The 27,361-nt window shown below is 46.3% G+C and overlaps 1 protein-coding gene across 2 annotated transcripts in view; it reads left to right on the plus strand.

Annotated features, from left to right (window-relative positions):
• The window catches only part of LOC147795561 (uncharacterized), a 44,105-nt gene extending 17,415 nt beyond the window's left edge, over positions 1-26,690 (plus strand). For both annotated transcript variants that reach the window (XM_087131635.1, XM_087131636.1), the window contains 4 exons: positions 20,818-21,156; positions 21,516-21,855; positions 22,809-22,955; positions 25,239-26,690. In XM_087131635.1, the coding sequence (XP_086987761.1) occupies positions 20,818-20,881 (64 nt within the window). In that variant the 3' untranslated portion in view covers positions 20,882-21,156; positions 21,516-21,855; positions 22,809-22,955; positions 25,239-26,690. The remainder of the gene's footprint in view (positions 1-20,817; positions 21,157-21,515; positions 21,856-22,808; positions 22,956-25,238) is intronic.
• Positions 26,691-27,361: the final 671 nt, after the last annotated feature.

Consider the following 27,361-nt stretch of genomic DNA (forward strand, 5'->3'; position numbering starts at 1 on the left):
CTGTCTGTCCTGTCAGTCCTGTCTGTCCTGTCTTTCTTCCTGTCTGTCCTGTCTGTCTTTTTTCCTGTCTGTATGTCCTGTCTGTCCTGTCTGTCTTTGTTTTTTCCTGTCTGTCTGTCCTGTCTGTCTCTCTTCCTGTTTGTCCTGTCTGTCCTGTCTTTCTTCCTGTCTGTCCTGTCCGTCTGTCCTGTCTGTCCTGTCTGTCTTGTCTGTCCTGTCTGTCCTGTCTTTCTTTTTTCCTGTCTGTCTGTCCTGTCAGTCCTGTCTGTCCTGTCTGTCCTGTCTGTTCTGTCTGTCCTGTCCGTCTGTCCTGTCTGTCCTGTCTGTCCTGTCTGTCTTGTCTGTCCTGTCTGTCTTTCTGTCTCCCTGTCTGTCTGTCCTGTCTGTCCTTTCTCTCTTCCTGTCTGTCCTGTCCGTCTGTCCTGTCTGTCTTGTCTGTCCTGTCCGTCTGTACTGTCCGTCCTGTCTGTCTTGTCTGTCCTGTCTGTCCTGTCTTTCTTTTTTTTCTTTTTTCCTGTCTGTCAGTCCTGTCAGTCCTGTCAGTCCTGTCTGTCCTGTCAGTCCTGTCTGTCCTGTCAGTCCTGTCTGTCCTGTCAGTCCTGTCTGTCCTGTCTGTCCTGTCCGTCTGTCCTGTCTGTCCTGTCTGTCCTGTCTGTCCTGTCTGTCCTGTCTGTCTTGTCTGTCCTGTCTTTCTTTTTTCCTGTCTGTCTGTCCTTTCAGTCCTGTCTGTCCTGTCCGTCTGTCCTGTCTGTCCTGTCTGTCCTGTCTGTCTTGTCTGTCCTGTTTGTCTGTCCTGTCCGTCCTGTCTGTCTTGTCTGTCCTGTCTTTCTTTTTTCCTGTCTGTCAGTCCTGTCTGTCCTGTCTCTCTTCCTGTCTGTCCTGTCCGTCTGTCCTGTCCGTCTTGTCTGTCCTGTCCGTCTGTCCTGTCCGTCCTGTCTGTCTTGTCTGTCCTGTCTGTCCTGTCAGTCCTGTCTGTCCTGTCCGTCTGTCCTGTCTGTCCTGTCTGTCAGTCCTGTCTGTCCTGTCTGTCCTGTCCGTCTGTCCTGTCTGTCTCGTCTGTCTTGTCTGTCCTGTCTGTCTTTCTTTCTCCCTGTCTGTCTGTCCTGTCTGTCCTGTCTCTCTTCCTGTCTGTCCTGTCCGTCTGTCCTGTCTGTCTTGTCTGTCCTGTCTGTCCTGTCTTTCTTTTTTCCTGTCTGTCTGTCCTGTCAGTCCTGTCTGTCCTGTCTGTCTGTCCTGTCTGTCCTGTCTGTCTTGTCTGTCCTGTCCGTCTGTCCTGTCCGTCTGTCCTGTCCGTCCTGTCTGTCTTGTCTTTCCTGTCTGTCCTGTCAGTCCTGTCTGTCCTGTCAGTCCTGTCTGTCCTGTCCGTCTGTCCTGTCTGTCCTGTCCGTCTGTCCTGTCTGTCCTGTCTGTCTTGTCTGTCCTGTCTGTCCTGTCTTTCTTTTTTCCTGTCTGTCTGTCCTGTCAGTCCTGTCTGTCCTGTCTGTCCTGTCCGTCTGTCCTGTCTGTCCTGTCTGTCCTGTCTGTCCTGTCTGTCTTGTCTGTCCTGTCTGTCTTTCTGTCTCCCTGTCTGTCTGTCCTGTCAGTCCTGTCTGTCCTGTCAGTCCTGTCTGTCCTGTCTGTCCTGTCAGTCCTGTCTGTCCTGTCTTTCTTCCTGTCTGTCCTGTCTGTCTTTCTTTTTTCCTGTCTGTCCTGTCTGTCTCTCTTCCTGTCTGTCCTGTCTGTCTTCCTGTCTGTCCTGTCTGTCTTTTTTCCTGTCTGTCTGTCCTGTCTGTCCTGTCTGTCTTTGTTTTTTCCTGTCTGTCTGTCCTGTCTGTCTCTCTTCCTGTTTGTCCTGTCTGTCCTGTCTTTCTTCCTGTCTGTCCTGTCCGTCTGTCCTGTCTGTCTTGTCTGTCCTGTCTGTCCTGTCTTTCTTTTTTCCTGTCTGTCTGTCCTGTCAGTCCTGTCTGTCCTGTCTGTCCTGTCTGTCCTGTCTGTTCTGTCTGTCCTGTCCGTCTGTCCTGTCTGTCTTGTCTGTCCTGTCTGTCTGTCCTGTCTCCCTGTCTGTCTGTCCTGTCTGTTGTTTCTCTCTTCCTGTCTGTCCTGTCCGTCTGTCCTTTCCGTCCTGTCTGTCTTGTCTGTCCTGTCTTTCTTTTTTCCTGTCTGTCTGTCCTGTCAGTCCTGTCAGTCCTGTCTGTCCTGTCTGTCCTGTCTGTCTTGTCTGTCCTGTCTGTCCTGTCTGTCCTGTCTTTCTTTTTTCCTGTCTGTCTGTCCTGTCAGTCCTGTCTGTCCTGTCTGTCCTGTCTGTCTGTCCTGTCTGTCCTGTCTGTCCTGTCTGTCCTGTCTGTCCTGTCTGTCCTGTCTGTCCTGTCTGTCCTGTCTGTCCTGTCTGTCTTGTCTGTCCTGTCTGTCTTTCTGTCTCCCTGTCTGTCTGTCCTGTCTGTCCTGTCTCTCTTCCTGTCTGTCCTGTCCGTCTGTCCTGTCTGTCTTGTCTGTCCTGTCCGTCTGTCCTGTCCGTCCTGTCTGTCTTGTCTTTCCTGTCTGTCCTGTCTGTCCTCTCTGTCCTGTCTGTCCTGTCTCTCTTCCTGTCTGTCCTGTCTCTCTTCCTGTCTGTCCTGTCCGTCTGTCCTGTCTGTCTTGTCTTTCCTGTCCGTCTGTTCTGTCAGTCCTGTCTGTCCTGTCAGTCCTGTCAGTCCTGTCTGTCCTGTCTCTCTTCCTGTCTGTCCTGTCCGTCTGTCCTGTCTGTCTTGTCTTTCCTGTCCGTCTGTTCTGTCAGTCCTGTCTGTCCTGTCAGTCCTGTCAGTCCTGTCAGTCCTGTCTGTCCTGTCCGTCTGTCCTGTCTGTCCTGTCCGTCTGTCCTGTCTGTCCTGTCTGTCCTGTCTGTCCTGTCTGTCCTGTCTGTCTTGTCTGTCCTGTCTGTCCTGTCTTTCTTTTTCCCTGTCTGTCTGTCCTGTCAGTCCTGTCTGTCCTGTCTGTCCTGTCTGTCCTGTCCGTCTGTCCAGTCTGTCCTGTCTGTCCTGTCTGTCTTGTCTGTCCTGTCTGTCTTTCTGTCTCCCTGTCTGTCTGTCCTGTCAGTCCTGTCTGTCCTGTCAGTCCTGTCTGTCCTGTCTGTCCTGTCAGTCCTGTCTGTCCTGTCTTTCTTCCTGTCTGTCCTGTCTGTCTTTCTTTTTTCCTGTCTGTCCTGTCTGTCTCTCTTCCTGTCTGTCCTGTCTGTCTTCCTGTCTGTCCTGTCTGTCTTTTTTCCTGTCTGTCTGTCCTGTCTGTCCTGTCTGTCTTTGTTTTTTCCTGTCTGTCTGTCCTGTCTGTCTCTCTTCCTGTTTGTCCTGTCTGTCCTGTCTTTCTTCCTGTCTGTCCTGTCCGTCTGTCCTGTCTGTCTTGTCTGTCCTGTCTGTCCTGTCTTTCTTTTTTCCTGTCTGTCTGTCCTGTCAGTCCTGTCTGTCCTGTCTGTCCTGTCTGTTCTGTCTGTCCTGTCCGTCTGTCCTGTCTGTCTTGTCTGTCTGTCCTGTCTCCCTGTCTGTCTGTCCTGTCTGTTGTTTCTCTCTTCCTGTCTGTCCTGTCCGTCTGTCCTGTCCGTCCTGTCTGTCTTGTCTGTCTTGTCTGTCCTGTCTTTCTTTTTTCCTGTCTGTCTGTCCTGTCAGTCCTGTCAGTCCTGTCAGTCCTGTCTGTCCTGTCTGTCCTGTCTGTCTTGTCTGTCCTGTCTGTCCTGTCTGTCCTGTCTTTCTTTTTTCCTGTCTGTCTGTCCTGTCAGTCCTGTCTGTCCTGTCTGTCTGTCCTGTCTGTCCTGTCTGTCCTGTCTGTCCTGTCTGTCTTGTCTGTCCTGTCTGTCTTTCTGTCTCCCTGTCTGTCTGTCCTGTCTGTCCTGTCTCTCTTCCTGTCTGTCCTGTCCGTCTGTCCTGTCTGTCTTGTCTGTCCTGTCCGTCTGTCCTGTCCGTCCTGTCTGTCCTGTCTGTCCTGTCTGTCTTGTCTGTCCTGTCAGTCCTGTCTTTCTTTTTTTTCTTTTTTCCTGTCTGTCTGTCCTGTCTGTCCTGTCTGTCCTGTCTTTCTTCCTGTCTGTCCTGTCTGTCTTTCTTTTTTCCTGTCTGTCCTGTCTGTCTCTCTTCCTGTCTGTCCTGTCTGTCTTCCTGTCTGTCCTGTCTGTCTTTTTTCCTGTCTGTCTGTCCTGTCTGTCCTGTCTGTCTTTGTTTTTTCCTGTCTGTCTGTCCTGTCTGTCTCTCTTCCTGTTTGTCCTGTCTGTCCTGTCTTTCTTCCTGTCTGTCCTGTCCGTCTGTCCTGTCTGTCTTGTCTGTCCTGTCTGTCCTGTCTTTCTTTTTTCCTGTCTGTCTGTCCTGTCAGTCCTGTCTGTCCTGTCTGTCCTGTCTGTTCTGTCTGTCCTGTCCGTCTGTCCTGTCTGTCTTGTCTGTCCTGTCTGTCTGTCCTGTCTCCCTGTCTGTCTGTCCTGTCTGTTGTTTCTCTCTTCCTGTCTGTCCTGTCTGTCTTTCTGTCTCCCTGTCTTTCTGTCCTGTCTGTCCTGTCTCTCTTCCTGTCTTTCCTGTCCGTCTGTTCTGTCAGTCCTGTCTGTCCTGTCAGTCCTGTCAGTCCTGTCTGTCCTGTCCGTCTGTCCTGTCTGTCCTGTCAGTCTGTCCTGTCTGTCCTGTCTGTCCTGTCTGTCCTGTCTGTCCTGTCTGTCTTGTCTGTCCTGTCTGTCCTGTCTTTCTTTTTCCCTGTCTGTCTGTCCTGTCAGTCCTGTCTGTCCTGTCTGTCCTGTCTGTCCTGTCTGTCCTGTCCGTCTGTCCAGTCTGTCCTGTCTGTCCTGTCTGTCTTGTCTGTCCTGTCCGTCTGTCCTGTCCGTCCTGTCTGTCCTGTCTGTCCTGTCTGTCTTGTCTGTCCTGTCAGTCCTGTCTTTCTTTTTTTTCTTTTTTCCTGTCTGTCTGTCCTGTCTGTCCTGTCTGTCCTGTCTGTCCTGTCCGTCTGTCCTGTCTGTCTTGTCTGTCCTGTCTTTCCTGTCTTTCTTTTTTCCTGTCTGTCTGTCCTGTCAGTCCTGTCTGTCCTGTCTGTCCTGTCTGTCCTGTCTGTTCTGTCTGTCCTGTCCGTCTGTCCTGTCTGTCTTGTCTGTCCTGTCTGTCTGTCCTGTCTCCCTGTCTGTCTGTCCTGTCTGTTGTTTCTCTCTTCCTGTCTGTCCTGTCCGTCTGTCCTGTCCGTCCTGTCTGTCTTGTCTGTCCTGTCTTTCTTTTTTCCTGTCTGTCTGTCCTGTCAGTCCTGTCAGTCCTGTCTGTCCTGTCTGTCCTGTCTGTCTTGTCTGTCCTGTCTGTCCTGTCTGTCCTGTCTTTCTTTTTTCCTGTCTGTCTGTCCTGTCAGTCCTGTCTGTGCTGTCTGTCTGTCCTGTCTGTCCTGTCTGTCCTGTCTGTCTTGTCTGTCCTGTCTGTCTTTCTGTCTCCCTGTCTGTCTGTCCTGTCTGTCCTGTCTCTCTTCCTGTCTGTCCTGTCCGTCTGTCCTGTCTGTCTTGTCTGTCCTGTCCGTCTGTCCTGTCCGTCCTGTCTGTCTTGTCTTTCCTGTCTGTCCTGTCTGTCCTGTCTGTCCTGTCTGTCCTGTCTGTCCTGTCTCTCTTCCTGTCTGTCCTGTCCGTCTGTCCTGTCTGTCTTGTCTTTCCTGTCCGTCTGTTCTGTCAGTCCTGTCTGTCCTGTCCGTCTGTCCTGTCTGTCCTGTCCGTCTGTCCTGTCTGTCCTGTCTGTCCTGTCTGTCCTGTGTGTCTTGTCCGTCCTGTCTGTCTTGTCTGTCCTGTCTGTCCTTTCTTTTTCCCTGTCTGTCTGTCCTGTCAGTCCTGTCTGTCCTGTCTGTCCTGTCTGTCCTGTCTGTCCTGTCCGTCTGTCCAGTCTGTCCTGTCTGTCCTGTCTGTCTTGTCTGTCCTGTCTGTCTTTCTGTCTCCCTGTCTGTCTGTCCTGTCAGTCCTGTCTGTCCTGTCAGTCCTGTCTGTCCTGTCAGTCCTGTCTGTCCTGTCTGTCCTGTCAGTCCTGTCTGTCCTGTCTGTCCTGTCTTTCTTCCTGTCTGTCCTGTCTGTCTTTCTTTTTTCCTGTCTGTCCTGTCTGTCTCTCTTCCTGTCTGTCCTGTCTGTCTTCCTGTCTGTCCTGTCTGTCTTTTTTCCTGTCTGTCTGTCCTGTCTGTCCTGTCTGTCTTTGTTTTTTCCTGTCTGTCTGTCCTGTCTGTCTCTCTTCCTGTTTGTCCTGTCTGTCCTGTCTTTCTTCCTGTCTGTCCTGTCCGTCTGTCCTGTCTGTCTTGTCTGTCCTGTCTGTCCTGTCTTTCTTTTTTCCTGTCTGTCTGTCCTGTCAGTCCTGTCTGTCCTGTCTGTCCTGTCTGTTCTGTCTGTCCTGTCCGTCTGTCCTGTCTGTCTTGTCTGTCCTGTCTGTCTGTCCTGTCTCCCTGTCTGTCTGTCCTGTCTGTTGTTTCTCTCTTCCTGTCTGTCCTGTCCGTCTGTCCTGTCCGTCCTGTCTGTCTTGTCTGTCCTGTCTGTCCTGTCTTTCTTTTTTCCTGTCTGTCTGTCCTGTCAGTCCTGTCAGTCCTGTCAGTCCTGTCTGTCCTGTCTGTCCTGTCTGTCCTGTCTGTCCTGTCTGTCCTGTCTGTCCTGTCTTTCTTTTTTCCTGTCTGTCTGTCCTGTCAGTCCTGTCTGTCCTGTCTGTCCTGTCCGTCTGTCCTGTCTGTCCTGTCTGTCCTGTCTGTCTTGTCTGTCCTGTCTGTCTTTCTGTCTCCCTGTCTGTCTGTCCTGTCTGTCCTGTCTCTCTTCCTGTCTGTCCTGTCCGTCTGTCCTGTCTGTCTTGTCTGTCCTGTCCGTCTGTCCTGTCCGTCCTGTCTGTCCTGTCTGTCCTGTCTGTCCTGTCAGTCCTGTCTGTCCTGTCCGTCTGTCCTGTCTGTCCTGTCCGTCTGTCCTGTCTGTCCTGTCCGTCTGTCCTGTCTGTCCTGTCTGTCCTGTCTGTCCTGTCTGTCTTGTCTGTCCTGTCTGTCCTGTCTTTCTTTTTTCCTGTCTGTCTGTCCTGTCAGTCCTGTCTGTCCTGTCTGTCCTGTCCGTCTGTCCTGTCTGTCCTGTCTGTCCTGTCTGTCCTGTCTGTCTTGTCTGTCCTGTCTGTCTTTCTGTCTCCCTGTCTGTCTGTCCTGTCAGTCCTGTCTGTCCTGTCAGTCCTGTCTGTCCTGTCAGTCCTGTCTGTCCTGTCTGTCCTGTCAGTCCTGTCTGTCCTGTCTTTCTTCCTGTCTGTCCTGTCTGTCTTTCTTTTTTCCTGTCTGTCCTGTCTGTCTCTCTTCCTGTCTGTCCTGTCTTTCTTCCTGTCTGTCCTGTCTGTCTTTGTTTTTTCCTGTCTGTCTGTCTGTCCTGTCTGTCTCTCTTCCTGTTTGTCCTGTCTGTCCTGTCTTTCTTCCTGTCTGTCTTGTCTGTCCTGTCTGTCCTGTCTTTCTGTCTCCCTGTCTGTCTGTCCTGTCTGTCCTTTCTCTCTTCCTGTCTGTCCTGTCCGTCTGTCCTGTCTGTCTTGTCTGTCCTGTCCGTCTGTCCTGTCCGTCCTGTCTGTCTTGTCTGTCCTGTCAGTCCTGTCTTTCTTTTTTCCTGTCTGTCTGTCCTGTCTGTCTTGTCTGTCCTGTCCGTCTGTCCTGTCCGTCCTGTCTGTCTTGTCTTTCCTGTCTGTCCTGTCAGTCCTGTCTGTCCTGTCCGTCTGTCCTGTCTGTCCTGTTCGTCTGTCCTGTCTGTCTTGTCTGTCCTGTCTGTCCTGTCTTTCTTTTTCCCTGTCTGTCTGTCCTGTCAGTCCTGTCTGTCCTGTCTGTCCTGTCTGTCCTGTCTGTCCTGTCCGTCTGTGCTGTCTGTCTTGTCTGTCCTGTCTGTCTTGTCTGTCCTGTCTGTCTTTCTTTCTCCCTGTCTGTCTGTCCTGTCTGTCCTGTCTCTCTTCCTGTCTGTCCTGTCCGTCTGTCCTGTCTGTCTTGTCTGTCCTGTCTGTCTGTCCTGTCAGTCCTGTCTGTCCTGTCTGTCCTGTCAGTCCTGTCTGTCCTGTCAGTCCTGTCTGTCCTGTCCGTCTGTCCTGTCTGTCCTGTCCGTCTGTCCTGTCTGTCCTGTCTGTCTTGTCTGTCCTCTCTGTCCTGTCTTTCTTTTTCCCTGTCTGTCTGTCCTGTCAGTCCTGTCTGTCCTGTCTGTCCTGTCCGTCTGTCCTGTCTGTCTTGTCTATCCTGTCTGTCTTGTCTGTCCTGTCTGTCCTGTCAGTCCTGTCTGTCCTGTCAGTCCTGTCTGTCCTGTCCGTCTCTCCTTTCTGTCTCGTCTGTCCTGTCTGTCTTGTCTGTCCTGTCTGTCCTGTCTTTTTTTTCCTGTCTGTCTGTCCTGTCAGTCCTGTCTGTCCTGTCAGTCCTGTCTGTCCTGTCTGTCCTGTCTGTCCTGTCTGTCTTGTCTGTCCTGTCTGTCCTGTCTTTCTTTTTTCCTGTCTATCTGTCCTGTCAGTCCTGTCAGTCCTGTCAGTCCTGTCTGTCCTGTCAGTCCTGTCTGTCCTGTCTGTCCTGTCCTGTCTGTCCTGTCTGTCTTTCTGTCTCCCTGTCTGTCTGTCCTGTCTGTCCTGTCTCTCTTCCTGTCTGTCCTGTCCGTCTGTCCTGTCTGTCTTGTCTGTCCTGTTTGTCTGTCCTGTCCGTCCTGTCTGTCTTGTCTGTCCTGTCTTTCTTTTTTCCTGTCTGTCTGTCCTGTCAGTCCTGTCTGTCCTGTCCGTCTGTCCTGTCTGTCCTGTCCGTCTGTCCTGTCTGTCCTGTCTGTCCTGTCTGTTTTGTCTGTCCTGTCTGTCTTTCTGTCTCCCTGTCTGTCCTGTCAGTCCTGTCTGTCTTGTCCGTCTGTTTTGTCTGTCCTGTCCGTCTGTCCTGTCTGTGCTGTCTATTTTGTCTGTCCTGTCTGTCTTTCTGTCTCCCTGTCTGTCCTGTCAGTCCTGTCTGTCCTGTTCGTCTGTCCTGTCTGTCTTGTCTGTCCTGTCTGTCCTGTCTTTCTTTTTCCCTGTCTGTCTGTCCTGTCAGTCCTGTCTGTCCTGTCTGTCCTGTCCGTCTGTCCTGTCTGTCTTGTCTGTCCTGTCTGTCTTGTCTGTCCTGTCTGTCTTTCTTTCTCCCTGTCTGTCTGTCCTGTCTGTCCTGTCTCTCTTCCTGTCTGTCCTGTCCGTCTGTCCTGTCTGTCTTGTCTGTCCTGTCTGTCTGTCCTGTCAGTCCTGTCTGTCCTGTCAGTCCTGTCTGTCCTGTCCGTCTGTCCTGTCTGTCCTGTTCGTCTGTCCTGTCTGTCTTGTCTGTCCTGTCTGTCCTGTCTTTTTTTTTTCCTGTCTGTCTGTCCTGTCAGTCCTGTCTGTCCTGTCTGTCCTGTCTGTCCTGTCTGTCCTGTCTGTCTTGTCTGTCCTGTCTGTCCAGTCTTTCTTTTTCCCTGTCTGTCTGTCCTGTCAGTCCTGTCTGTCCTGTCTGTCCTGTCTGTCCTGTCCGTCTGTCCTGTCTGTCTTGTCTGTCCTGTTTGTCTTTCTTTCTCCCTGTCTGTCAGTCCTGTCTGTCCTGTCAGTCCTGTCTGTCCTGTCCGTCTGTCCTGTCTGTCCTGTTCGTCTGTCCTGTCTGTCCTGTCTGTCCTGTCTGTCCTGTCTGTCTCGTCTGTCCTGTCTGTCCTGTCTTTTTTTTTCCTGTCTGTCTGTCCTGTCAGTCCTGTCTGTCCTGTCAGTCCTGTCTGTCCTGTCTGTCCTGTCCGTCTGTCCTGTCTGTCTTTCTGTCTCCCTGTCTGTCTGTCCTGTCTGTCCTGTCTCTCTTCCTGTCTGTCCTGTCCGTCTGTCCTGTCTGTCTTGTCTGTCCTGTCCGTCCTGTCTGTCTTGTCTGTCCTGTCTTTCTTTTTTCCTGTCTGTCAGTCCTGTCAGTCCTGTCTGTCTTGTCCGTCTGTCCTGTCTGTCCTGTCCGTCTGTCCTGTTTGTCCTGTCTGTCCTGTCTGTTTTGTCTGTCCTGTCTGTCTTTCTGTCTCCCTGTCTGTCCGTTCAGTCCTGTCTGTCTTGTCCGTCTGTTTTGTCTGTCCTGTCCGTCTGTCCTGTCTGTGCTGTCTGTTTTGTCTGTCCTGTCTGTCTTTCTGTCTCCCTGTCTGTCCTGTCTGTCCTGTCTCTCTTCCTGTCTGTCCTGTCCGTGTGTCCTGTCTGTCTTGTCTGTCCTGTCTGTCCTGTCCGTCTGTCCTGTTTGTCTTGTCTGTCCTGTCTGTCCTGTCCATCTGTCCTGTCTGTCTTGTCTATCCTGTCTGTCCTGTCTGTCTTTTTTCCTGTCTGTCTGTCCTGTCTGTCCTGTCTTTCTTTGTTTTTTCCTGTCTGTCTGTCCTGTCTGTCTCTCTTACTGTCTGTCCCGTCTGTCCTGTCTTTCTTCCTGTCTGTCCTGTCCGTCTGTCCTGTCTGTCTTGTCTGTCCTGTCTGTCTGTCCTGTCAGTCCTGTCTGTCCTGTCAGTCCTGTCTGTCCTGTCCGTCTGTCCTGTCTGTCTTGTTCGTCTGTCCTGTCTGTCTTGTCTGTCCTGTCTGTCCTGTCTTTTTTTTTTCCTGTCTGTCTGTCCTGTCAGTCCTGTCTGTCCTGTCTGTCCTGTCTGTCCTGTCTGTCTTGTCTGTCCTGTCTGTCCAGTCTTTCTTTTTCCCTGTCTGTCTGTCCTGTCAGTCCTGTCTGTCCTGTCTGTCCTGTCTGTCCTGTCTGTCCTGTCCGTCTGTCCTGTCTGTCTTGTCTGTCCTGTTTGTCTTTCTTTCTCCCTGTCTGTCAGTCCTGTCTGTCCTGTCAGTCCTGTCTGTCCTGTCCGTCTGTCCTGTCTTTTTTCCTGTCTGTCTGTCCTGTCTGTCCTGTCTGTCTTTGTTTTTTCCTGTCTGTCTGTCCTGTCTGTCTCTCTTCCTGTTTGTCCTGTCTGTCCTGTCTTTCTTCCTGTCTGTCCTGTCCGTCTGTCCTGTCTGTCCTGTCTGTCTTGTCTGTCCTGTCTGTCCTGTCTTTCTTTTTTCCTGTCTGTCTGTCCTGTCAGTCCTGTCTGTCCTGTCTGTCCTGTCTGTCCTGTCTGTCTTGTCTGTCCTGTCTGTCCTGTCTTTTTTTTTCCTGTCTGTCTGTCCTGTCAGTCCTGTCTGTCCTGTCAGTCCTGTCTGTCCTGTCTGTCCTGTCCTGTCTGTCCTGTCTGTCTTTCTGTCTCCCTGTCTGTCTGTCCTGTCTGTCCTGTCTCTCTTCCTGTCTGTCCTGTCCGTCTGTCCTGTCTGTCTTGTCTGTCCTGTTTGTCTGTCCTGTCCGTCCTGTCTGTCTTGTCTGTCCTGTCTTTCTTTTTTCCTGTCTGTCTGTCCTGTCAGTCCTGTCAGTCCTGTCTGTCCTGTCCGTCTGTCCTGTCTGTCCTGTCCGTCTGTCCTGTTTGTCCTGTCTGTCCTGTCTGTTTTGTCTGTCCTGTCTGTCTTTCTGTCTCCCTGTCTGTCCTGTCAGTCCTGTCTGTCTTGTCCGTCTGTTTTGTCTGTCCTGTCCGTCTGTCCTGTCTGTGCTGTCTGTTTTGTCTGTCCTGTCTGTCTTTCTGTCTCCCTGTCTGTCCTGTCTGTCCTGTCTCTCTTCCTGTCTGTCCTGTCCGTGTGTCCTGTCTGTCTTGTCTGTCCTGTCTGTCCTGTCTGTCCTGTCCGTCTGTCCTGTTTGTCTTGTCTGTCCTGTCTGTCATGTCCGTCTGTCCTGTCTGTCTTGTCTATCCTGTCTGTCCTGTCTGTCTTTTTTTCCTGTCTGTCTGTCCTGTCTGTCCTGTCTTTCTTTGTTTTTTCCTGTCTGTCTGTCCTGTCTGTCTCTCTTACTGTCTGTCCCGTCTGTCCTGTCTTTCTTCCTGTCTGTCCTGTCCGTCTGTCCTGTCTGTCTTGTCTGTCCTGTCTGTCCTTTTTTTTTTTTCTGTCTGTCTGTCCTGTCAGTCCTGTCTGTCCTGTCAGTCCTGTCTGTCCTGTCTGTCCTGTCTGTCCTGTCCGTCTGTCCTGTCTGTCCTGTCTTTCTTCCTGTCTGTCCTGTCTGTCTTTCTTTTTTCCTGTCTGTCCTGTCTGTCTCTCTTCCTGTCTGTCCTGTCTTTCTTCCTGTCTGTCCTGTCTGTCTTTTTTCCTGTCTGTCTGTCCTCTCTGTCCTGTCTGTCTTTGTTTTTCCTGTCTGTCTGTCCTGTCTGTCTCTCTTCCTGTCTGTCCTGTCTGTCCTGTCCGTCCTGTTTGTCTTGTCTGTCCTGTCTGTCCTGTCTTTCTTTTTTCCTGTCTGTGTGTCCTGTCTTTCTTTTTTCCTGTCTGTCTGTCCTGTCAGTCCTGTCTGTCCTGTCAGTCCTGTCTGTCCTGTCCGTCCTGTCCGTCTGTCCTGTCCGTCTGTCCTGTCTGTCCTGTCCGTCTGTCCTGTCTGTCCTGTCTGTCTTGTCTGTCCTGTCTGTCTTTCTGTCTCCCTGTCTGTCCTGTCTGTCCTGTCTCTCTTCCTGTCTGTCCTGTCCGTCTGTCCTGTCTGTCCTGTTTGTCCTGTCTGTCTTGTCTGTCCTGTCTGTCCTGTCTGTCCTGTCTGTCCTGTCTGTCCTGTCTGTCCTGTCCGTCTGTCCTGTCTGTCCCGTCTGTCTCTCTTCCTGTCTGTCCTGTCTTTCTTCCTGTCTGTCCTGTCTGTCCTGTCTTTCTTCCTGTCTGTCCTGTCGGTCTGTCCTTTCTGTCCTGTCTGTCTTGTCTGTCCTGTCTGTCTTTCTTTTTTCCTGTCTGTCTGTCCTGTCTGTCTCTCTTCCTGTCTGTCCTGTCTTTCTTCCTGTTTGTCCTGTCTGTCCTGTCTTTCTTCCTGTCTGTCCTGTCGGTCTGTCCTTTCTGTCCTGTCTGTCTTGTCTGTCCTGTCTGTCTTTCTTTCTTCCTGTCTGTCTGTCCTGTCTGTCTCTCTTCCTGTCTGTCCTGTCTGTCCTGTCAGTCCTGTCTGTCCTGTCTGTCCTGTCCGTCTGTCCTGTCTGTCTTTCTGTCTCCCTGTCTGTCTGTCCTGTCTGTCCTGTCTCTCTTCCTGTCTGTCCTGTCCGTCTGTCCTGTCTGTCTTGTCTGTCCTGTCCATCCTGTCTGTCTTGTCTGTCCTGTCTTTCTTTTTTCCTGTCTGTCAGTCCTGTCAGTCCTGTCTGTCTTGTCCGTCTGTCCTGTCTGTCCTGTCCGTCTGTCCTTTTTGTCCTGTCTGTCCTGTCTGTTTTGTCTGTCCTGTCTGTCTTTCTGTCTCCCTGTCTGTCCGTTCAGTCCTGTCTGTCTTGTCCGTCTGTTTTGTCTGTCCTGTCCGTCTGTCCTGTCTGTGCTGTCTGTTTTGTCTGTCCTGTCTGTCTTTCTGTCTCCCTGTCTGTCCTGTCTGTCCTGTCTCTCTTCCTGTCTGTCCTGTCCGTGTGTCCTGTCTGTCTTGTCTGTCCTGTCTGTCCTGTCTGTCCTGTCCTGTTTGTCTTGTCTGTCCTGTCTGTCCTGTCCATCTGTCCTGTCTGTCTTGTCTATCCTGTCTGTCCTGTCTGTCTTTTTTCCTGTCTGTCTGTCCTGTCTGTCCTGTCTTTCTTTGTTTTTTCCTGTCTGTCTGTCCTGTCTGTCTCTCTTACTGTCTGTCCCGTCTGTCCTGTCTTTCTTCCTGTCTGTCCTGTCCGTCTGTCCTGTCTGTCTTGTCTGTCCTGTCTGTCTGTCCTGTCAGTCCTGTCTGTCCTGTCAGTCCTGTCTGTCCTGTCCGTCTGTCCTGTCTGTCCTGTTCGTCTGTCCTGTCTGTCTTGTCTGTCCTGTCTGTCCTGTCTTTTTTTTTCCTGTCTGTCTGTCCTGTCAGTCCTGTCTGTCCTGTCTGTCCTGTCTGTCCTGTCTGTCTTGTCTGTCCTGTCTGTCCAGTCTTTCTTTTTCCCTGTCTGTCTGTCCTGTCAGTCCTGTTTGTCCTGTCTGTCCTGTCTGTCCTGTCTGTCCTGTCCGTCTGTCCTGTCTGTCTTGTCTGTCCTGTTTGTCTTTCTTTCTCCCTGTCTGTCAGTCCTGTCTGTCCTGTCAGTCCTGTCTGTCCTGTCCGTCTGTCCTGTCTTTTTTCCTGTCTGTCTGTCCTGTCTGTCCTGTCTGTCTTTGTTTTTTCCTGTCTGTCTGTCCTGTCTGTCTCTCTTCCTGTTTGTCCTGTCTGTCCTGTCTTTCTTCCTGTCTGTCCTGTCCGTCTGTCCTGTCTGTCCTGTCTGTCTTGTCTGTCCTGTCTGTCCTGTCTTTCTTTTTTCCTGTCTGTCTGTCCTGTCAGTCCTGTCTGTCCTGTCTGTCCTGTCTGTCCTGTCTGTCTTGTCTGTCCTGTCTGTCCTGTCTTTTTTTTTCCTGTCTGTCTGTCCTGTCAGTCCTGTCTGTCCTGTCAGTCCTGTCTGTCCTGTCTGTCCTGTCCTGTCTGTCCTGTCTGTCTTTCTGTCTCCCTGTCTGTCTGTCCTGTCTGTCCTGTCTCTCTTCCTGTCTGTCCTGTCCGTCTGTCCTGTCTGTCTTGTCTGTCCTGTTTGTCTGTCCTGTCCGTCCTGTCTGTCTTGTCTGTCCTGTCTTTCTTTTTTCCTGTCTGTCTGTCCTGTCAGTCCTGTCAGTCCTGTCTGTCCTGTCCGTCTGTCCTGTCTGTCCTGTCCGTCTGTCCTGTTTGTCCTGTCTGTCCTGTCTGTTTTGTCTGTCCTGTCTGTCTTTCTGTCTCCCTGTCTGTCCTGTCAGTCCTGTCTGTCTTGTCCGTCTGTTTTGTCTGTCCTGTCCGTCTGTCCTGTCTGTGCTGTCTGTTTTGTCTGTCCTGTCTGTCTTTCTGTCTCCCTGTCTGTCCTGTCTGTCCTGTCTCTCTTCCTGTCTGTCCTGTCCGTGTGTCCTGTCTGTCTTGTCTGTCCTGTCTGTCCTGTCTGTCCTGTCCGTCTGTCCTGTTTGTCTTGTCTGTCCTGTCTGTCCTGTCCATCTGTCCTGTCTGTCTTGTCTATCCTGTCTGTCCTGTCTTTCTTTGTTTTTTCCTGTCTGTCTGTCCTGTCTGTCCTGTCTTTCTTTGTTTTTTCCTGTCTGTCTGTCCTGTCTGTCTCTCTTACTGTCTGTCCCGTCTGTCCTGTCTTTCTTCCTGTCTGTCCTGTCCGTCTGTCCTGTCTGTCTTGTCTGTCCTGTCTGTCCTTTTTTTTTTCTGTCTGTCTGTCCTGTCAGTCCTGTCTGTCCTGTCAGTCCTGTCTGTCCTGTCTGTCCTGTCTGTCCTGTCCGTCTGTCCTGTCTGTCCTGTCTTTCTTCCTGTCTGTCCTGTCTGTCTTTCTTTTTTCCTGTCTGTCCTGTCTGTCTCTCTTCCTGTCTGTCCTGTCTTTCTTCCTGTCTGTCCTGTCTGTCTTTTTTCCTGTCTGTCTGTCCTCTCTGTCCTGTCTGTCTTTGTTTTTCCTGTCTGTCTGTCCTGTCTGTCTCTTGTCCTGTCTGTCCTGTCCGTCTGTCCTGTCTGTCCTGTTTGTCTTGTCTGTCCTGTCTGTCCTGTCTTTCTTTTTTCCTGTCTGTGTGTCCTGTCTTTCTTTTTTCCTGTCTGTCTGTCCTGTCAGTCCTGTCTGTCCTGTCAGTCCTGTCTGTCCTGTCCGTCCTGTCCGTCTGTCCTGTCCGTCTGTCCTGTCTGTCCTGTCCGTCTGTCCTGTCTGTCCTGTCTGTCCTGTCTGTCTTGTCTGTCCTGTCTGTCTTTCTGTCTCCCTGTCTGTCCTGTCTGTCCTGTCTCTCTTCCTGTCTGTCCTGTCCGTCTGTCCTGTCTGTCCTGTCCGTCTGTCCTGTCTGTCCTGTTTGTCCTGTCTGTCTTGTCTGTCCTGTCTGTCCTGTCTGTCCTGTCTGTCCTGTCCGTCTGTCCTGTCTGTCCCGTCTGTCTCTCTTCCTGTCTGTCCTGTCTTTCTTCCTGTCTGTCCTGTCTGTCCTGTCTTTCTTCCTGTCTGTCCTGTCGGTCTGTCCTTTCTGTCCTGTCTGTCTTGTCTGTCCTGTCTGTCTTTCTTTTTTCCTGTCTGTCTGTCCTGTCTGTCTCTCTTCCTGTCTGTCCTGTCTTTCTTCCTGTTTGTCCTGTCTGTCCTGTCTTTCTTCCTGTCTGTCCTGTCGGTCTGTCCTTTCTGTCCTGTCTGTCTTGTCTGTCCTGTCTGTCTTTCTTTCTTCCTGTCTGTCTGTCCTGTCTGTCTCTCTTCCTGTCTGTCCTGTCTGTCCTGTCTGCCCTGTCTTTCTTCCTGTCTGTCCTGTCTGTCCTGTCTTTCTTCCTGTCTGTCCTGTCGGTCTGTCCTTTCTGTCCTGTCTGTCTTGTCTGTCCTGTCTGTCTTTCTTTTTTCCTGTCTGTCTGTCCTGTCTGTCTCTCTTCCTGTCTGTCCTGTCTTTCTTCCTGTCTGTCCTGTCTGTCCTGTCTTTCTTCCTGTCTGTCCTGTCGGTCTGTCCTTTCTGTCCTGTCTGTCTTGTCTGTCCTGTCTGTCTTTCTTTCTTCCTGTCTGTCTGTCCTGTCTGTCTCTCTTCCTGTCTGTCCTGTCTGTCCTGTCTGCCCTGTCTTTCTTCCTGTCTGTCCTGTCCGTCTGTCCTGTCTGTCTTGTCTGTCCTGTCTGTTCTTTGTCTGTCTCTCTGTCTTGTCTGTCTGTCTTCCTGTCTGTCGTGTCTTTCTGTCTGTCTTCCTGTCTGTCGTCCCGTCTGTCATCCTGTCTGTCGTCCTTTCTGTCGTCTTTTCTTTCGCCCTTTCGTCTTTTTGTTCGTCCTTTCTTTTGTCTTTTCTTCCGTCCTTTCTTTCGTCCTTTCTTTCTTTCCTCTGTCTGGTTTTTTTTTTTATTTTTTCTGTCTGGTGTTTTCCATTGTTTGTTTTTGTTTTTCTTCATGTTGGTCTTTGTTGCTTGTCGTTTGCCTTGTTTCATGTTTGTTTTTGTATTTGTGTTTTTGTGTTTAATGTCTTGTTCCTTTGTAGTTTCTTTGTCTTAGTTGTTTGATACCTGTCACCTGTGTTATTGTTTGTTTGTTTTGTCTGAATTGTTTTGTGTATGTCTGCTTTTTGTTTGTATTTTTTTGTCTGGTGTTTTGGAGTGTTTGTTTTTGTTTTCCTTCATGTTGGTCTTTGTTGCTTGGTTGTCTGCCTTGTTGTTTCATGTTTGTTTTGGATCTGTTTGTGTTTTTGTGTTTAATGTTTTGTTCCGTTGTATTTTCTTTATTTGTCTTACTTTGTTACCTGTCACCTGTGTTATTGTTTGTTTGTTTTGTCTAAATTGTTTTGTGTATGTCTGTTTTGTGTTTGTATATTTTCTGTCCGGTGTTTTGGGGTGTTTGTTAGACCAGTGTCTGTGTGCTGGGTGATGTTGGGTGATGCAGAATAGCAATTTCTTTAGTACCCCGGGGAAGTGGTTGTCCCTGCCCTTGTGAGACCAATGTCTGTGTCCTGGGTAATGTTGGGTGATGCAGAATAGGTAGGGTAGCAGGGTAGCAATTTCTTTAGTACCCCAGGGAAGTGGTCGTCCCTGCCCTTGTGAGACTAATGTCTGTGTGCTGGGTGATGTTGGGTGATGCAGAATGAGTTAGGTCTTTTACTTTCTGCAGTCTAGTTTCTCTCCTACTTTCTCATGGTTGTCTTGTTAGTTTTTCTGTTGATTTTATCTCTCTAGTCTGTCAGGCTCTTGGTCTCTTCTCTTTATCGAGCCCCTTACTTTGCCATTTCCTTTTCCACTTCCTTTTGCCATCCCTTTCCCTAACCTTGCTAACCCTAACATCGCTAACCTAATCCTCCCAAAGTGGTCATTCATTTATCTTACCATTTTCAAGAGTCTCGTATAGCTCTGTCCCCTTCCTAGCATGTGTACAAATAATGAAATTGAAAGCAATGGTTATTTTTCTGCTTGATATTGCCCAAATTTGCAATCCCTCCCAGCGCAAAAGTTTGATGCTCTTGATAATGGTAAAAAAATTGATGACTCTCTTACCCAGCCCCACTTACGACTTCAGTAGGCACAGGACATGTTTTCAGTGTTGATTCCATGGTGAAATGATGCTGAAATGACATCACAGTGTCATTTTGTCATTTAAACAATATTGGGACAATGTCCTGTGCCCGCTGGGCCAACCCCTCTTACTTGAAACCCTCCTAATCCTAACATACCTAACCTAATCCTCCCTAAGGGCCCTTCTATTTTTCTCACCATTTCCCTGAGTGTATATGGCTTCCATCCCCTCCTGCAGCGCATACAGTGTGAACAGATAAAAATTTACTTTGCACCAAATACTTTCCAAATTTTTGAAACTTCAAAGGATCGATATGGACATACATGTAGGTGCAGTGCGCAACCCCTTTAAAAAAAGATATTTTTGTTCCACAAATTGGTGAGATACTGTATATGAACGACTGCTTACCCAGTGGGCACAGGACATTTTTCCAATGTTGATTCAAAACTGAAATGGTTCTGGAATGACGTCACAGTGTCATTTCAGTACTGAAACAATGTTGGAACAACGTCGTGTACCTTCTTCTCTAGTCTGTCTCTTACGTCTTTTTTTCCCTTCTTTTCTTCTTTTCTTTCCCTCAACTCCTTACCCTGCTTATCCCAACACACTTATCAGAAGGGGCCATTCATTTTCCTTCCTTGGTTTAATTTCTTTATGTGTAAAGCGTCCCTCTCCTATCACTGCACGTACAGCTTGAAAAAGACAAGAAGTTACTCAGATACTTTCAAATCTTTGGAATGTGTGCCTGTACCTAGCCCCCAATCAAAGTAAAAGGTGTTTGCAATTTTGATTATGGAGAGGAAAAGGATGACTCCTCACCCATACCCCACTACCTCACCTGTGGGCACAGGACATTTTTTCAAAGTTGGACCAATGCTGAAATGATCCTGAAATGACGTCACAGTGTCATTTTGGCATTGAAACAATGTTGGAACAGTGTTGCATGCCTTCTTAACCAAAGCCCTTCTAACATGTTCTCCTCTTTGCCTCCTCGTAGGGCAACTCTTGCTTATGTCATGTCCTCTTGTCCATCTTTCATGTCTGGCTTTTTCTTGGTCATATTTCCTGTTTCATGGAGTATTTTGTGTCTGGATTTGGTCTGGTTTGATAGCATAATGTACGTTGCTGTGTGACACGATTACGCAAAATGAGTCATTTGTCATGATTGTTTTTTAGATATGCCCAAAATGAATAATCTAACACTAAGTGTCCATCTTTCCAAATGCTCAACCTTGATTTACATACTTGTAAATCACCAATTTCAATAGGATTTAAATCAAATGTAGTTTGATTGATTTCAGCGACATAGAATTTGAAAATGGTAAAGTTACTGGTATGTGTTGCTGTTTCAACTGATTTATAATTTTGTTCTCTTTGTCAAGGGACAGAAATACACAACTCTTTATTATTAATGCACAAGACAGACAATACATATACATGTAAGATATACACAAGGCCAGCAGCAAATGCCGGGAGATGAAAAGTTGACTTAATAACTGACCTAAGAGCCTCGATTTCCTATGCTACTGACCATACAAAAACACATTTAAAATAAATATATCTAAATGTACATGTTAAAAAAGGTTTAATCATTCCAGTACATAAAGAAATAAAACAAATAATAAAATGAAGTAGCAGAAATAAAATGAATAAAGTAAAACCATCAAGACTAATGAAATTAGATAAAAATGAAACAGGATGAAATAATTATTTATAGGCTAAGATCAGAATAGAAAAAAGTGGAGAATTCTGAAGGAAGAATTAAGAAAAGAATTAGGTGGGTTATAAAAGGCATTAAGGCTGCAATAAAGCTTTTTGGAATCAATCGATATTATGATATAGGACTCTGCCGAGTCCTTAAATTTAAATATGAGTGCAAGTGTGTATGTAACAAGCAATTTAGGTTGACAGCTTTTTTGTTAAATTTCTGACACTTGCATTGCCTTGATTTTGTCTTTGGATTAAGTGTAGGAATTAAATGATTTTCACTCGTGATTTCATGTCACTTCGAAGTGTTTAATTCGGAAAGTAAAAAGCCTTGGTTAAATCAACTTTTTTCTCCATTTTATGTTCCTGAGAAATGTCAGTCGTTATATGCAGTGAACCAAAACCAGTATGAAATATTCTTTGAATTAATAATCTATTTATCACTAGGAGCTTGATCTTCAGCAAACCCAATACATGTTGCAGGTCATTAAAACTTGGGTCTTGTTAAATATATGTACATGTATAGATCTGTTGAGGGTAAATAACCATAAGCATGCTTTATTAGTTGTTTATCTCGGGTTAACTTCTCTAGACCAAATTTTACTGATGAGACAGCTTCGTATAAAGAGAGCCTTGTTAAATACCAAATCCTGTGTTAGTAGAAAATCATTTTCTATTAATTAAAGCAGCGCCAAGAAAACGTACCTCATTAACAGAATTTAGACCATAACTATGAACGTGGTATTTTACCCTGGGCTGTAACTAGGCTACAGGTACTAAAAGCTATTAAAGTACTAGCTTAAATGGTAAATGTATGTGGGCTTAGTCATCGTGAAAAGCTTAAGATCATGGCTATTAATACGAGCATTTGGAAAGGGTCAACAGATTTTGTGCATTGTGGTGGCCAATGCGTTGCAAACTGGGCGGCACACTATTGTGAATCACCCCTATTGCTTGTGTGTGATTCCAATTACATAACTGAATTTAATCTTCTCAATTGAAATCAAATGTATTGAATTTGGTAACAAATGAAAGAAAAGCTTAAGGTCATGCACACATACAGCTAAATTGGCTTACTTTGTAATCGATAATCAGGCCAACTTACTTGTAAATGGAAAAAAAATCACCAAAAGTATATCCTGATCTTCACCAGGTCATAGTAACTACAGCTTTTAAATTGAAGTTGACGCTGCATAGTTTTCAAATGTATAAAAAAGTCAATAAATTGAGCAGTGTCAACAAGGAACTCATTTTGATTGATCGTGTCACACGTTTCTTATTTTTTTGTTTTTGTCAGATTCATATTAGATCGGCATGGAGAGAATCCTAATTTTAACAGCTTTGCTGCATTTACTGTGTGAAAATCGGCCTTGTCTGAATCCCCTTCACCATGGAGCAAGAGAGCAAGATAGCATCAATTGATGTCAGTGTCTCCAGAAAGCAGAATGACACATTGTGGCTGGTGTACCATTCACCTGGGGGACATTATACGCTGCCCCTACAGCATCTGTGATGAAGAGCATCCCAAGAACTCCATAACCTGATCCTCACATCGAGGGACAAAGGATACAAGATTAGCCAAGTTGACTAAACATCCTAGACCCACAACCAGACCAGAGGGTCTCCTATACCCAAGGTCAGATTAGGGCCACTAGTTCTATCACCCTGCCCTATGGGTGCACTGAACCAATTCAAGCTCCATCGAAAATAGTGTAAAATCAACCAAAATTGGAGCCCCATGGCAGGCAACTGAAGTCCCTGAGGCCTCTCAAACAAAAAACAATGTGTTGCTTGGTCCTTCAGATTTCATTTGATTTTCAATTTTTAGTAGATTAACCAATGAATTTTTTAATTATCCGCCCAAAACAAACTCCCCCCCCCAAAACGTGAATGTTGCCAAGCCCTCCCAACGGCCATTTTTCAAATGACATCCCTCACCTTCCTGGGGCTCTTCTGACTAATTTTCAATCCCATTTTTGTCTGCTTTGCCCCCAGATGGGTGCCCCTGAATCTACAGAGATGATCCTGGACCATACTGACACAATTTCACCACTTCTTGGCCCAAACAGACCCCTCTTTTCGAAACAATCTCTGGGGGTACTTTTTGTGCGGCTCGGCCTGGCGGAGAATTTTCCTTGAATTGGGACACTGCACCCCTATATAGCCTATGGGTCACCTTTACCCTTGGCAACCTACCTACCTCACCAGCATTGCCACCCAATCTGCACTTTGCCTGCAGAGTGACATCCTTCAAGCCTCCACACTGCATCACAGTCAGGATCAAGCAAAAGTCCTCCAGAGCTACGACAGGCTGTGCTGCCCAAAACATAATCAGGTTCTCTCCAGAACCTCACAAATTCACAAAAGAGATATGTATCTGCAGTGCTGTTACTGCAAACATTAGATATTGCCTGGCCCTGACCGTAATTAACAATTCAAATCCCCTAAGAGTGGGCCTGAAGCTTAAATTTCTCATATGTGGTCAGGAGATTGTTTATGTGGAAATCATTCCCATAAATCTTTTTTTTTTGCATTTGATATCTTATACTCCTTTCTTTATATATATATATTGATTGTGTGGGAAACATGTCATTTGTTGCAGTGTGCAAACTACAGAACGCACTCAACTCATTGCTTTTGCCCGAGTGTTGGTCACTTTGTAAAACAAAGATACAGGTTGACTTGAAGAGTTAATTAATGACATTTCACAGAAGCATTCTATCCTAAATTTTCTGCGATGAATTTACACAGAAATATGAAAGGTTAAAGTTCCAGCAAATTTGATGTGTAAGCATTGGGAACAACATACCTTGAGGGCCACTTTCACTTTTAATAAGATCACACAAATTACATCCCCCAAATATCCTTAATTTCAAGATAATTGGAGCATGGAAGGAAAGCAAAACAGCACAACTCGACCTGTATTGATGTTCCATTTTCCTCAATGGTTTGAGCAAATCTAGACAAACAATGGACAGTCGGTGTCTGACAATGAACTCCATGAAAATTATTTTTATCAGTGATGTTATGGGTATTGCTAAATCTAACAGGGAATTTCTCCAAATCAAAGAAAGTGGTAGGAATCATCACAGAATCATCTATGAAGGTGAAGAAACCATTTCCTGCTCCTGGGAGACATGATCTCAAAGTAACGATGGGTACAAAGTAGTTGCAGTGATCGTTCAGTGAAATTTAAGGTGGCAGTTTCAAGTTCGCAAGCATAACAGTTTGGTTTAATGTGAAAGTTAGTAGTTGGTGTAAGTTCTTCAATTCTTTATTTTTCTGTAGAAACGATGCAGTTGACATCAGCCGACATCATCAGATGAACGTACTGCATCACCTGAGTTGTGATGTAGATGAAGGAAATGAAGACTCAAGATTCCTAATGTAAGCCTATTCCTGGCAGTCTCTAGTGTTTGGTCAAGCACTTAAAAGGTACGTGTACGTTTACCTACATTCTGAAAACAGATTGAGTATGCACATGTCTTTCGTCGTATATGGATTGCTAGGATTTGGGAATCATGACTCCCTCCCTACGGTAAGAATAAATGATAGAGATCTGAGAACTATTAATGACAACAGCACTCATAATTATACATGGGGCCTACTTTACAATTTACCTGGTCAAGAACTTACTTAATGCTGGCGATAGAGAAGTATCCACATTGATCAATTCAGTGACTAGAATGAGAAGCCATTACCAGAAGCATCAAAAGCAAATAATCATCGACATCCATAGATCTGCAGCCCCACATCAGGTTGTAGAATATTAAATTACAAACAGTCAGTAAAACTTAGTTTTGTATTCACAATAAATGGTTTAAGACATTAAAAATACGTGAAATTTTGAGCAGCTTATGCATGCAAAATGATATACACGTTAAAAAAATGGAAATTATTTTTAAAAAATGCAGGGAAAAGGGCATATTATATGATTTATTTAGTAAATAAAAAAATATATATTAGAATGAAAATAAGAGTGGAAACAAAAAAAAAGAATATATTAATGTCTGAATGAATCTGTTCATGGATGTGAGTGGTTGCATTTAATAACTCTTCAACCAACAGAGTGTTGGGACTTGCCTAAGTTTTAAAACCTTGCCCGAGTGTGGAACAAGTCAAATTTACTTTGCCTTGCCTCAAAAACCCAATAATTTCAATTCAATTGTTGAAACTGGGAATTGAACCATTTCATCCGTAGGGGATTTTAGGTTTAGATGCACTAACAAAAGTAAAAGGGAATTTGGAAATGATCATTCTTTTAAGTCCCACTGAGCCTAGCAGACAGGGAAAACATTCCACTTGGGCATGTTACGGTCACAAAACAATTTACACATGTACCTAAATGTACTTTTCCATTTATGAGACCTCATAGGCCACAAGGTAAAAATGAAATGGAATGGAGAGTTCACTGGTGGGTCACATTCAAATTGGAGTTTCCACATTTGTACATGATCAGTTGTCCGTCTGACGCAGCATGTTTATCCTGTTAATATTCATTTTGAAATAGTTTTCATGGAAAGTAAGCAATGAGCTGTAAAATGTAATAATGTGTGTGATCTCTGTTCACTTTGAATCTTTTCTGTTCCCTACAAATTACCCCAAAGACAGGGTTTTCCATGTGAACACGTCAACTGCCATATAGTGTGGCGGGACCACTGACACCTTTTTGAGGCGGACCAGCAGACTGGCCTGATCGGAGATAGGATTGACTTGGCCTAACCCCACAAATATATTTATTTAACCTTACGCAAGAATGAGCGGCTATCCAAACGCAAGAAGAAATAATATCCTGACATCGATCAAGTGACGTGTATATGAAATACCATTTTTTGTTACATAAATGAATTAACAAAATAAACTTTTGTTAGGGTAGATTGTTTTTCTCGATAACTTAGTTACTCTAGACTTAGCTTTACTCATTAATGGCCTGAATTTATGTCTATAGCCTATGTAATATTTCTGTCTGTCCATGCACGATATCCCACAGAACGGAATGTAGATAACAAATTAATTACAATGTTTGATTCCTTAATAGTTTTCATAAGAGACGAACTGACTCAATATTTTTTTGAGGGCGGGTATACCTATGATGAAATCTGCTGTATACCCCAAATTAGACATGACTTGAGTTGCAGGTAGACTCACAGAAGTCTTTTAAACAGTAACGTTACTTGTTAGCCCCATAAATACTGCTGATATGCTGGACAACCTGTTCTCATCAGTCTGTCCACCGTGGCAACCACACCCACAAAAACCAACACGTCACACTTTCTGAAACTTAAACCAAGTGGTAATTGCCCCCAACAATACATTTAATAAACAGTTTGTTATCCACAGCACTGTCTAGTATTTCTGTATTTCAAAGTGAAATTGAGAGGACAAAATGGAACATCTGTATCGCTTGGCAGATTTCTTTCTAGGATTTGATGAAAACAAGTTGGCACATTTGTAAAGTATGCAAATTAGAATTAGACTGTGGATAAGTTGGCCTGAACATTTTTGCTATGCTGAAAATGCTTTTCCCCAAAAAAACACTTGGTTGAATTCTCAGACAGGTGACATTTTCTTGTCAAGGGGCAGGGGTAGTCTAGCATTATTGGCATTAATTATGGGACTAGTATTGCAGGTGGGATTTGTACTTGCCTTATTGGGAAAAGATCCTTAGAAGTGAATGGAATCATCACATTGTCGTTTGTTAAACCCCGGCTTTTGCAGGTCCTGTTTGCGATGCACGACTAGCCCCATAAGGATTGGATCGGGAGTGAGAGTCCTTGCCACACTAGTGGGGCTAATGCACGACAGGCAACGCACGGCGGGTGACAGAAAATAGCATGTTTGGAACTGGTAAATGGCAGAATTGGGACACAACAAAAAGCAAAAGGCAGACGACAGGCGACGGCAGATATGGAACTCCATAGAGACATGTGCTTGAGTATGCAACGGCTGCGTGGGATTCTGGTTTTAGTAGAGCTAAAACCAGTATACCATCATTGGAAAGAATCCAACAGCAGGCTGCCAGATTTTGTACCAACAACAACAGTAGGGTCGAGAGCTCCGTAACCAGTACCCTAAATAAGCTGGGTTGGGAAACTTTCCGGTCAAGAAGGAGAAACCAGAGACTTTGTGTGCTCGACTAGATGAAATACGGATTGGTTGATGTTAACCTAGTTTATCCAGCCTAACACCAGGAGAACTAGGGGGAATGATCAAAATTTCTACAAATTCGTCATAAGTCTAAAGCATTCCAGGACTCATTTTTTGTTTCCCCTATAAAAGACTGGAACAATCTACCTGTTGTAAATAGTTCTTCACAGGATGTATTCAAATCCAAGCTAAAGCAGCACCGTTAAAATGATTTGGTCTAGTCATTCTACACGCTGTGCACTTCTCAGAAGTTAGCGAGGATGTGGACAGCATGCAGCCAATCACAACGCTGCACGCGCTGTCCACATGACTCACTGGGGGACTCCCCTAAATTGACTAATCTTTTAAACTAAACTTCATCGTACTTTCACTACAGTATTTCACCTATATTTATGCATTAAAAATACCAGTGAAAATATGTGTTTTAATATTATGCCAAATATATCAAATCTCTGAGAACAATTTGATTGCTTTTCCTTCGTTTTACTCATTGTTTTTTTACATTGTTTAGGTTTTGTAGAAACATTTTCAATTAATCTCCCTCCTTATAAGTTTAATAGCTCATTGATTATTCTTCCATATTAGATCCATTCCATAGTCTGTCACAGCTCGTACTTCTGCTCTTTTGAAAGCCTTTAATGTCCGCGCCTGGGAGGCGTTAAAACTTATCAGAGTGGGGTATGACAACAAGTTTAACAACCTGTGGATGGAGTCCCTTCTCATAAACATATCCGAAGTAATTACATCAACTTATTTTCTTGGTAAGTTGCTTTACTCACAAGTACTGCCACTGGCTATTCAACTACGGCCCATGCGGGCGTGGCACCACTCGCTGGCAACAGGTCTACCAGGAACTTGCCCCGCACGGTGCACTTGCACTTTTATACCCAGACATCGATGACAATTCATTAAAGGTACTCTATCATGTGTGCATTATGCTCAAATTGTGAAGACAGGTACCTAAGGCAAACTGCCAATGAGAATTTTTAAAAAATGCATCTTTAGAGGTGTCATTAGAAATGGCCTTCTTTCACTGCTATCTTCAAAACGATCACTTGCCAGAAAAAAAAATTCAAAAGGAGTATTAATCAATCAGTCACTTTTTATGATGGACTGTATTTCTAAATATACTTGTGTTTGTCTGTTGAACTTGGGACAAGTCCATAAGTTATTCATTCATGATTTATTATTAAAATCTCAATAGCAGCCAAAGGCTGAATTGCAGAGATCTTTACATGCATACATTTGAAACGAAAGATTAAGTAAGAAATAAAATACAAAGAGGATGCAATAAAAAAACAAACCATAACAAAAGTATGGAATCGAGTTAAAAAAAACAGGCAAAACATTGCCAATGACTTGTCGTCCAGCAACTGGATAAGATAGGACGTCACACTTTTCTTAAAAAGTTCTGTTCCACAGGACGGTACAGAAAATTGTACTGCTTTAGTAGTTGATATGTAGTCAAGACAGCAGAGATGAGACATTTATTCACTTCAGAAGTAGGTATAGACTTTGCAAGTGACTCGCACAGCTTTTGCCTTTATATCTGTAACATGTCTTACCCAAGTGTTTGGAGGGCATTATCACAGGAATCATATTCCAAGCCAAGGATAATCTTGCATGTTCTAGATTAACACACAGTGTATTAGTTATCTGTAATGATCTTGCTAGAAGTGAAATCATTGACAACA

The sequence above is a fragment of the Acanthaster planci genome, unplaced genomic scaffold (assembly GCF_054643075.1).
Source record: "Acanthaster planci isolate LZ-2023a unplaced genomic scaffold, COTS_SCS Contig4, whole genome shotgun sequence".
In the NCBI taxonomy this organism is placed as follows: domain Eukaryota; kingdom Metazoa; phylum Echinodermata; class Asteroidea; order Valvatida; family Acanthasteridae; genus Acanthaster; species Acanthaster planci.